We start from the raw sequence: 11,100 nt of genomic DNA, 5'->3' as shown, positions 1-11,100 counted from the left end.
TCCAGGGGGGGGGGGGGGGGGGGGAACCATGGAGGGCCCGCAGCCAATTTGTGTTTCTTTGGCCGGCCTGTCAAATTCTCCAACGCGCAAAAAAAAAAAAAAAATTAAAATTAAAAAAAGCGCGCTCGCCTGAGACCCCCAAAACCGCGGAGGACCAGGGATCGAAAGCCGGGACGTGTTTTTGAATCGGAAAACCCCCGCGCAACGGGGGGGGGGGGGGGGGGCAACCCCCGAACCCGGTTCCCCGTTAACGGTGAGTGCCGCCACGTCAGTGCGACGCGTCCGCACCGGCCGCGAAATTCTGTCGCGGTGTTCCGGTTTAAAAAAAAAAAAGAAAGAAAAAAAAAAAAGGCCGCGTTCCTCGGCGCGGGTGGGAATTTTTTTCTCATTTATTTTATTATTATTATTATTATTTTTTTTTTTTTTTATTTTTATTTTTTTCTCTTCCGGGTTCCGTGCTCAGGAACGCGGCATGGAAGCCAGAGGCCGGCCCGCGTCGCTCCCTCCCCCCTCCTCCCCCCTCGCTCTCCCTCGCTCTCCGCATTCCTCACATTCCGCCTCTCGCCCTCCTCCTCCTCCTCCTCCTCCTCCTCCTCCTCCTCCTTTTTTTGTTTTTTTTTTTGGGGGGGGGGGGACTTTATCGCCGCCCGCGCCGGCGCGAGCCTCCAGTCGGAGCGCAACCCGCACGGAGTGCACAGCGAGAGGGGGATGCGTCCCGTGGAAATGCTGGATTATTATTCACATTCGTAACGAGACTACAATAAGGGGGGGAAAAAAAAACAACAACAAAATAAAACAAAAAAAAAAAACGACGCCCCCTCCTCCTCCTCCTCCTCCTCCTCCTCCTCCTCTCTCTAGGATGAAAGCGTGAGCTGGTAAGGACCCTGACCTCCCACCGCGACACGGACAACGCCGCTCAACACCGTAATGTTTTCTCGCTTATCCGTCGTTTTTTGATTTTTTATTTTTGATTTTTTTACATTTTTCAATTTTGAATTTCTTTTTTTTTTTTTTTAAGGTTGAACTCACGCGTGTTTCGTTTTCGTGTGGCCGATTCGCGCTGGTGTTGCGTGCTGCGAAATAAGTTTTATTGGGGGTTTTCGGGACGATTTTTTTTTTTTGCTCCCCCCCCCCGTGAGATTGGAATTTGGGCTGCGTTCACGCTCCAGTGTAATGGGGGGATGTCGCCGCTTCCCTGCGATGCCGCTGTTGAGTAGAAAATGGCTCACGCTCAACTTTTCCACTTGAATGAGAGGCATTTAAAGGGTTATTGTTCCGTTATGCATATTAACGACGCCCTATCTATCCGACAGAACAAATGAAAATCGAAGAAAATGGAATTTGCACCTTTTGATGTTGATAATTGCATTATGAGGATGATGATTATTATTATTATTGGTAGTATTATGATTTTTATTTTGTGAAATTTTTAGTGTAGTTGTGTTTATTGTTATTATTTATTATTATTATTAAGTATTATTTGATGACTTTGATGATTTTATTTAACTTTATTAATTGTTGATTTGTGTTTTTTTTTTAAATTAAATAGTGAGATGAGTATGAATACAAATGTAACTATGAATCCAACTGCTATTTAGTGCCTGTTGATACCCATTTTATCAATTCACTCATTCATTCAACTCTCAATCTTCCAGGTTCACGGCTGATTCCACAACACTTCAAGACTGATCCACTATCTAACCGATCACCAGAGAAACCCGGCGTCACACAGACCCGACATGTCGTCCACCGAGGAACCGTCCGGCACGGTCCTGCACCGGCTCATCCAGGAGCAGCTTCGCTATGGGAACCCCACTGACACGCGCACCTTACTAGCCATCCAGCAGCAGGCTCTGCGGGGAGGCAGCGGGAGCAACAGCGGCGCCGACGCAGCCAGGAGCCCGCGCTCCTCTCTGGAAAGCCTCACCCAGGAGGACGCCCAGTTCCCCCAGCTGTCGGCCAGGCAAGAGCCCCAGGGCCAGGAGCACCAGGGGGACTACCGCGACTCTGAGGGAGACTACCAGTTCTACCAGTTGCACGGTGAGGAGCTGCCCACCTACGAGCAGGCCAAGGCCCATTCCCAGTACTTGGCCGCCCACTGGGTTCCCGCTGCTCAAGTGATGACGGGCCCCCAAAAGCAGATCCACGAAGGCGACTTCCACGAGGAAACGGTCCCAACAGAGGGAAAGCGCATACACTTGAGGTCGCACAGCGAGCGCCTCATGCAATTGTCCCTAGAGAGAAGCCACGCTGAGGCCAAGGCAGACGCCATTAAGAGCTCCTCCCACAGCTTCCCCGAGCTGTCCTACTACAGTCCTCAAGGACCCTCATGCACACCCACACCGGAGTACCATGGTCCCCCCCAGGGCCAAGGATTTATCCCTCAGCCGGTCCAAGAGCCACAGCAGCACAGGTACACATGAAACACGGTCAATTTACAGTATCTGGGTGTTTTTTATAGTTTGGACTGCAGACATTACATCATGCCATGCGTTCCAGTTTTCACTTGGGCGTCTTCTGCTTTGCGATCGTCTCTAGGACTGTGTCATAGTGCCATAGTGTCATATATGCGTAAACACATGCTTACCGCTGTGAATCACTCTAAAGAATGCACGCCGGCTCATATTTCTCCTCTAGAGGAGTTGCAACGCAGCAAATTCGATCCTGTAGTTTCAAGGCTTAATATGGAGAGATTGTGAAATGTTGCATACTCTTAACAGGATTTACATTGCTTGAAATACCTTTTTAAAAGTTTTTTTTTTTTAAACAAAGCACATCACTCACAGAGGTTTTGACATTCCTGACAGACACTGGAGACAGCCTGTCTGCTTGCTGACAGTCCAAAATAGAGTATAGGTCTCCATGTGGTGATGTCAGAAGCCTTGCTCAAATTAATTCCTGTCTTACAACAGTGCGACCCTTGCATAGCGAGCAGAGGTGTAATATAGGCATATAACTGGTAAAATATAAGTAAGGATCATCCTTGTAGGTATTAATGTAGTTCAACTTAGTAATTCATCAAATATATCTTTATTATTTATTAGGTATGCCCAGCCCTGCCAGCCAGCCGACATGTCGTGCTACAACGCATTCGCCAGCCTGCCCCCTGCTGGCCTGGAGGAGCCCAACCAGGTGGAACTGTTGTTGATGGAGAACGAGCGACTGAGGCAGGAGCTGGAGATGCACAGGGAGAAGTCCGGCCGAATCCAGAAGGTAACATTAAGCACGTTGTTCATTCCCCCAAAACTATGTTTGGCACATACTCTGCTTAAAGATCTGAGGCCAAACTGGATGGGTTTCCTGCATGGGTTCTGTTTTGATTCGCTGTGATTTTGAGTTTCCCCCTTAGAACACAGTTTGTTTGGTCAGTTTTTCCAAGTGGCTATGGGGGGCTTGGCCAACGACGCCTCAATGGTTCCATCGTGTCTGGAAAAGAAAAGTCACAGATGACATATTGTCTTTCCCAAAAATATGATGAATATGTTGTTTAAAGTGTCGCCGTGGTCACCTGTCTAGGAAACACAATCCCAGTTGACAATTGTCCCTCAGACATCCACCCACAGCCACACTCCCTTCGCTGTCCTGGACGAATCCAGCAGTCCAGCAGCTGCTGCCCCTCGTACACAAACACAGGCCTCATAGCGACCACGTCCACATTCCTCACATGGCGGAGCTCACCTTGAGAGAGAGAGTTTGGATACTGCTTAGTTTAGCTGTAGTTTTTCAGCTTAATTCGGGGCTTGTCAGACAACAGCAATAAGGTCATGACCCTTGCGGGGGGGAGAAGAGAGAGAGAGAGAGAGAGAGAGAGAGAGAGAGAGAGAGAGAGAGTCCGGGGCAGGCTGCCTTGTAAAAAACAAATGAAAGGTCCCTTTTGTGCCTCCTGCACTTTCACCCTTCCCTCGTTTTCACGGCACCTAACTGGAATTCCTGCGCTCGCTATTGACAAACTCTCCCTTTTAACAGGCCCGAGCACGGATTTTCACAACTGTTAAGATCCAAAACAAACTCGGAAGAATCAAATTCGACTTGACGTAAAATGAAAAAAAATGGCCGCTCGCCTATACAGTTACATCACGCGGCCCTTTGCCTTCTCTCAGCCCTAAAGAATGATAATTGCCGGGGTTGGAAAGTTTTTTTTCCCTCTCCGCCGGGCCACAGCCCCAAGTAAACATGCCTGTGTGACTACTGTAATGGTGGGCGTCTCCTAGTCATTTCCACAAGCCAGGCACTGGCATGTACACCTTTCCCGCACTGGCAACTTTCCCGAAAACTCCTGCGTGTGTGTGTGTGTGTGTGTGTGTGTGTGTGTGTGTGTGTGTGTGTGTGTGTGTGTGTGTGTGTGTGTGTGTGTGTGTGTGTGTGTGTGTGTGTGTGTGTGTGTGTGTGTGTGTGTGTGTGTGTGTGTGTTTGCGGGTGCTCACACCTGGAACTAGGATGATTTGTTCTCAGGAATGTAGATATAAATCTGTCTCTCTGGGAGTGGTGCGGGCTGGAAATTCCTTCTCCAGATTACAGAAACACACTGTAAAACCAGTGCCTACAAGTTAAAAAACATTTCGCGTACATGCAGTTATAGGTTTGCTCTTCTGGGACGTCACGCATGGGTTCATGAAAACTGGCTCCACCCCCACATCCCCCCAATTTTCCCCTCCACTCCAGCTGGAGCAGGAGATCCAGCACATATCCGAGGCCTACGAGACTCTGAAACAGGGCAGCAACAAGAGGGAGAACCTGGAGCAGACGCTGAGGGGAAGACTGGTCGCTGAGATCCGGAGGCTGCAGGACTTCAACAGAGACCTTAGAGGTGTGTGTGTATGTGTGTGTGCGAGTGTGTGTGTGTGTGAGTGTGTGTGGCTACAATTGGTAAAATCAACAAAGGGTCCACGAGTGGTATTTGACAGTCAATTGGACCCTTGCCTTGCATTACAGAAAACCTGGAAAATGCCCGAACGCATGTCGCCAAAGAGGTGGAGGCGGCTGACCACAACCAGCACATCGTGGCGAAACTTCTCGAGCAGAGTAAGTATTTCCACCATCCCATCTGGTTGGATTCCTCCTCCTTTCATCGACATTGTTGATTGAGTTCAATCGTGGCGTCACACAAGGCCCTTTTTCGCTAGGCACATCCAGCATACAGGAATTCCACTTGCGTAACCTCTTGCTTGTTTGGTAAGCGGGCTTAATAATGGGGGGTGGGGATTGATTCCCGCTCCTTGAAGGTAAAGTAAACTACAAATCACAAAAAAAACTATAGTAGTGCTGCGGTGGCACAAAATAAGTTTCTTGGTACACTGTTAGAATTATATGGTCTAGTAAAGAACCGGAGCCTGGAGGTGTCTTTGTGGCCTTGGTGAAGAATGTTCTTGACTATGTGGGTCAAAGGGATAGAGAGCCCCCCCCTTTCTCCTTCCTCTCCCTCCTTCTCCTCGAGACATTCCATGAGTGTTTGGGCAAATGAGGAACACTGGCAACCGATGGAGCAACCTCGGGGCTAGTTAGCGGTGTTAAGCCCGGGAAATGGCGGATTGGTGGCGGTGGCCATTTCCAACTTCTTCGGGAAGTTCTTCAGAAGAACGCAGTTTTAATTCACACTCGTTAAAAAAAAAATACCATAACCTAGTCTTGTTTCCTTGTTTGCTTAGACGAGGAACAGAACTTTGAGCGGGAGCGCGTGGAGCGGGAGCTCCAGAGGCTCCGGGTCACGGCGGAAGAGCAGGGACTGAGGGCGGAGCAGCTTGAGCAGGCCCTGGAGACGGCGCGGGGTCGCGGCCGCCAGATGGAGGAGGAGTTGAGGAGGAAGAGGGCGTATGTGGAGAAGGTGGAGCGTCTCCAGGGCGCCCTGGCTCAGCTTCAGGCCACCTGCGAGAAGAGGGAGAACCTGGAGATGAGGCTGAGGACCCGCCTGGAGCAGGAGCTCAGGAGCCTCCGGGCGCAGCAGGTAGATGCTGCAAAATGGCGACCTGAAAAAGCCAAACATCAAATATGTGCCTAACCCCTCTCTCCTGTCTTTCCCTCCCATGGCAGAGACAGTCCCAGCCTCCTGGAGTAACAGTGAGCTCCCTACACGAGCGTCTGCGGGAGCGGGAGGAGCGGATCCTGGCCCTGGAAACCGACATGGTGCGCTGGGAGCAGAAGTACCTGGAGGAGAGCACCATGAGGCAATTCGCCATGGAGGTGGCCGCCACGGCTGCAGCCCAGAGGTGAGACGCCACACCGGCTTACCCAACCTCAGTCTACATCAAGGAGATGGACATCCCTGGTAATGGACCAAACCTAACTCAAATCTCTCTCTCCCTTCACAGAGACACCACCATCATTAACCATTCCCCTTGCCACTCCTCCAACAACAGCTTCAACGAGGACCTTCCAGTGGCCGACTACCGGAATCAAGAGATGGAGAACAGGTGCCTGGACATACTCATATCCTTCCTTAACAGCTAACCTGATTTGGGCGTCACTGTAACCTCATGCTTTTCTTCGAATGTCTCTCCTCAGGATCCGTGCTCTCTATGCCCAGATCCTGGAGAAGGACGCAGTGATCAAGATTCTCCATCAGCGACTGGACCAGGGCAGGAGGGACGGCCAGACCCCGCCGCGCACCAACCTCCTGAGGAGGGACGCGGGGCCGCTGCTGCGACCCGCCTCCTCCACGCCCGCCATCAGCGTCGCCAAGTCCACCAACAAGAGCAGAGGTAAGGGAGAAGGGATTTTGGATGGCAGGCGGTTTGGTTGTAAAAAAACACAGTCTGCGGTTCTATCAATACCACTTTTTCACCTAGGAAGGGTACACTGAGATACATAGCACTTTTAGGTCTATATATTAGGGTTATCGGTGTTACACGGTGTAATGGCTTACACCGATTACATTACTTGCTCACAGCCCCCACCATCGTTTTCGCTCTTTTTTTTTTGTATCTAAATAAAACCCATTTTGTTCTTTTCGTATATCAGCGCCGACGTTAATCCAATAAAAAAAAAAGTCTGGCTGAAGGCTGAAGTCAGACCATTCTGTTTTTGGTTGAAATCTTGAAATTATACAATATACTAGGATTGCTAAATCCAGAGAACTTAGTTCCCTCAGAGGAACTAATAAAGTATACGAGAATTAAAAATATAATTCAAAACAGAAACAACTGCTGATGCTATGTGTACGAAGCATCTTTGTTTTGCTCGTTGTGTTTAATATGCACAACGATGCCTCTAATTTCACATGGCTTCGGATATATTTTTCTTTAAGGTCAGTTCCACCTGTTTGTATGTTGTTGTGAATTCATCGTTTTTTTTACCGTCTCCTTCTAGGTAAAAGTCTTTCGGACGACCAGACATCTTCGCTGCCCCGTCGGTTCTCCGCACACTCTGAACCCGGTACGTTAAATCGACCGGAGGAAAGAGCCGAGTCCGAGGAGCCCGCTGCCAGAACGAAGCCCAAAAGCGGTCAGTATTTACTGTTTGTGTGTGTTGAAGGTAGTGAGAAACCACGATTGTTGGTAATTCAGAGCTAAAGGCATTGCACCACTGTACATGTTTACCTCCATTGAAAGGAATTTTAAACCCGTAAGTGCATGGATGGGTTTGAGTGCACATTGATTAACCATGCTAATCCAGCCGGGCCAATCAGAGCGGCCAGAATCACACCGGTCCAGTCCAGGGTTCACAATGTGGACCTTGTGGAATGTGGAAGCAAATTATATGGATCTATTGACAGAGAAAATCCAAATCCAGCGGCGCTAGATTGTTCCGGTGTGGAAAAGAAAAATCTCTGTTAACCTTTTGTAACACGGTGGCTAAGCTGTAACCACCGCACAGTATCTGAACTTATCACACCTACTCCACATTTTACTGACCGATCATTTCCTATTCTTTCATCCCCTTAGACGATGGAGTGCCAGGGAAGTTGCCGTTGAACCCTTTTAGGGGTTTGGATGAGTTGGAATTGGAGGCGGTGGAAATCTTTATTTAAAAAAAACAAAAAAAACAAAAAACGACAAAGACTGATTATGACGTGTAACGGATGTTGGAGGTTCGACAAGAAAGAAGAGGAAGAGTAAAGAAAGGACTAATTTCACGTTGTGGGGACGGAGCTGAGCTGCGTCCTCGGGCGGCCGCTGGGAGGCTGCCAGCCACTGTGTGAATCACCGAGGTACTTGGCTGCTGTCGTGGACTGTACCAAGGTGACACGGTCTTCCAGAACGAGTCAGAATGCCAAAATATTTATATAATTGCTGCTTTTTTTTATTTTCTTTTTTGCCTTCCTCATTTATCCCCCCCCTTTTCCCTTCCCGCCCCATTTCTTCTCTCAACCAAGGGAGCTTTAGAAGCTTCTTCTTGGTTTACACAGTTCTTGAATATCAAAATAAAAGCCTCTAAAAGGTATTTTTCAAAAAACAATAACAAAAAACCATTTATCTTTTTGGGATGCATCACCTGCGTTCCTAAAGTCATTCCATCGCCTCCATCACCATAGGGTGTCGGTACCAGCATTTCAGAAACCAGAGTAGCGGGTTCTATGCTGGTTTCTGAATATTGGAGCGGTGACATTGAATAACGCGGGGAATTTCTGTTTCCAAACTGTTTGACACAGACTGGGTGTCATTTTTCCATTTCGGGGGATAATGCAGTGCGGAGTTGATTTCTAATTATATTTTTTTCTCGTGTGTGTGTGTGTGTGTGTGTGTGTGTGTGTGTGTGTGTGTGTGTGTGTGTGTGTGTGTGTGTGTGTGTGTGTGTGTGTGTGTGTGTGTGTGTGTGTGTGTTTCCCGATCTGGTGTATCTGCTGGTCCGATCACCTCGGAAATATATGAAAAAATTGACAAAGCTTTTTTTGATTTTTGTTTACTGCGAGCTTTGAACTAACAAACGGTATAATTAATATCATATATTTTATACAGATGTTTGTATTATCTTAGATAATAATAGTGCTGTGAGCAGTATGCCAAAGAGTTTTATGTTTTTGTTTTTTTTAAAGTTATGTACGGACAATCAGTCATGTCGAACTGTAAAAACCCAAACTTTATCGCGATTGTTGTTGACTCGGAAACAAAGACATTTCTGTGAATCATATGTATCATATGATACGATGAAGGTTTTTAAAGATGGAATTCACACAGCATTTCATAAAGCAATAAAATATTCTAATATATAATCCTGGTTTCTGAGTTCTGACTCATGTAGCCAAATTCCTCAAATTTTCAGTGGACCATACCATTGTGAAAGTGGGTTTTAGCCTGCACGAGTCACATGAAAGTCATGTAATTTTTGTCATAATGGTGTATTTGTTGATTCCAAAATTAAGTAACTGACAAAAAATATGCCAGAAAATTGAGATCAGAATCCATTAATTTTCACATACTTGCTCGCTGCACTGCTCAACAGACAATTTGCGTCAAAGAAAAGAATTGCAGTCTGAAAAAAATGAAAGAATAACCAAATGTGCAAGAAAGCAAATTTCCAAATAAAAGAGTAAAGCCAAGTGTAAAAACCCCCCCCCACAAATAAATAAAGTAAAATAACCAAAATCCAAATATGTAAAGATATAATACAGAATATACAAAAAAGAAAAAAGCAATACTATGCAGGTTAAAAGGCAATAGCTGGTAGTATGGTTGCCAGAATTGTTATGGGTAAAAAATAGGTGGGGGGATGTGTGTGTCTTGTGGATACTGCACAGATGAAAACATACGAATGCTATACTACAGGGATAGATCACAATGAGGTAGGTAGAAGTTATTCCTATGCTCTCACTATTGCCATGTCTACAGTGTTATTACAGTATTTCACTACATGTATGTACAGCGCAATCTGTGATTAAAATTGACATTTTCATTTGAGTTACAGTACAATTAAACCATTACACAGCTTTTACCCGGGTTGCGTTTGCAATATTGTCAATAAGTTCGTGTCAACAATCAATACGATGGGCGCTATCGTCAGGGAAAATTTGGTGAGATGAGAAATTTGGCGCCCCCCCCCCCCCCCCCCCCCCCCGTTCTGGTGATTTCAGACCAGCGTTTTGGACCTCGCTGTCAATAAACCCACGAATCACCACCATCCACCCTCCCCCCCTCTCCCTCTCCCTCTCCCTCTCTCCGTTAATGAATGCCAGAGGAGCCGCATTCTTTCGGGTTCAGCGTTCTCGCGTGGCGCGGGCCTCCCCGTGTCGCGTTGCCCTCCCGGCCGCGGCCGAGCGGAGGGTCGCCCCCCGCGGATCGCATTCCCGGCGGGGCGCGTCACCGCCGACGTCACGTCACCAGAGGCGGCCCTTCGCCGACGGCCAGGTGCGCCGGCGGAGGTGGCGTCCGGTCGCACTCGAGATAATGACGTGAGAGAATACCGATCTTTGGTGATGGTGGGGATGGTGTTTGTTTCTTGCGCGGATGTGTCTTTTTTTTTTTTTTTTGTTTGTTTGTTTTTTTCCTGCTCTCTATTAAGACAAAATGAGATAAGATACGGTGCTTTACCGATCGGGGGGGGGGGGAGTGGAGACGTTGCAGCGGCTCTGTGGGGAAAAATATAAATAATAAGTAATAAACAGCAGATCACAGTTGAATAAAATGAGCAATCTAGTAAAAGTAAACAGCTCAGTGTCGTAACCTTTACGGAAATACACCAAAAATGGTATGTTAAAACACAAGATGAGCAATGTTCGAAGTAGCGCATGGAAATGTACAATTACAATGTCAGTTAATACATATGAACACTGACGCACAGCAGAGATTTACATTTCGATTTTTTTGGGTTACATTTAAAATGTTAATCATATTCATGTCAAATGATGTATTATGTAAAACAGATGCACCAGTTCGGGACGGTTGCAACAACGGCGCTGTCACAAAGAGACTTTCCAGCGCAAACAGGACAATGACAGCGGTACAGAATGTGCTGGAGTCATCAGTGCCACAACAAGAGTTAGTAGTTACTGAACTCACATGGCCCAAAAAACCATCCCCTGTGTGTGTGTGTGTGTGTGTGTGTGTGTGTGTGTGTGTGTGTGTGTGTGTGTATGTGTGTGTGTGTGTGTGTGTGTGGGGCAGATTTTTCCTCCCTTTACAGGTAGTTTTGTGATTTTCCACCAGGTCACAAGGAGTTAATTTCTGAGCT

General features: G+C 47.3%; 1 protein-coding gene across 1 annotated transcript; it reads left to right on the top strand.

Moving 5' to 3' along the window:
• The first annotated feature begins 682 nt into the window (after nucleotides 1-682).
• On the top strand, nucleotides 683-9,863 carry LOC307238125 (angiomotin-like 2a). Its single transcript, XM_080010993.1, has 11 exons — nucleotides 683-875; nucleotides 1,656-2,413; nucleotides 3,045-3,213; nucleotides 4,663-4,807; nucleotides 4,933-5,022; nucleotides 5,646-5,941; nucleotides 6,028-6,203; nucleotides 6,306-6,407; nucleotides 6,499-6,695; nucleotides 7,303-7,437; nucleotides 7,878-9,863. The coding sequence occupies exons 2-11, from the start codon at nucleotides 1,740-1,742 to the stop codon at nucleotides 7,961-7,963; spliced, it is 2,070 nt and encodes a 689-aa protein (XP_079867119.1). The 5' UTR covers nucleotides 683-875; nucleotides 1,656-1,739; the 3' UTR covers nucleotides 7,964-9,863.
• Nucleotides 9,864-11,100: the final 1,237 nt, after the last annotated feature.

This window comes from Zeus faber, assembly GCF_960531495.2.
Source record: "Zeus faber genome assembly, chromosome: 12".
Lineage (NCBI taxonomy): Eukaryota > Metazoa > Chordata > Actinopteri > Zeiformes > Zeidae > Zeus > Zeus faber.
The sequence above is the reverse complement of the archived record's forward strand: the minus strand, read 5'-3'. Positions and strand labels throughout refer to the sequence as shown.

Excerpts from the sequence above, each read along its gene's own strand:
- LOC307238125 (XM_080010993.1), top strand. The coding sequence starts at position 1,740 with ATGTCGTCCACCGAGGAACCGTCCGGCACGGTCCTGCACCGGCTCATC. Across the intron at positions 3,214-4,662 it reads AGTCCGGCCGAATCCAGAAG|CTGGAGCAGGAGATCCAGCA; the intron begins GTAACATTAAGC and ends CCTCCACTCCAG. Across the intron at positions 6,204-6,305 it reads GCCACGGCTGCAGCCCAGAG|AGACACCACCATCATTAACC; the intron begins GTGAGACGCCAC and ends CTCCCTTCACAG.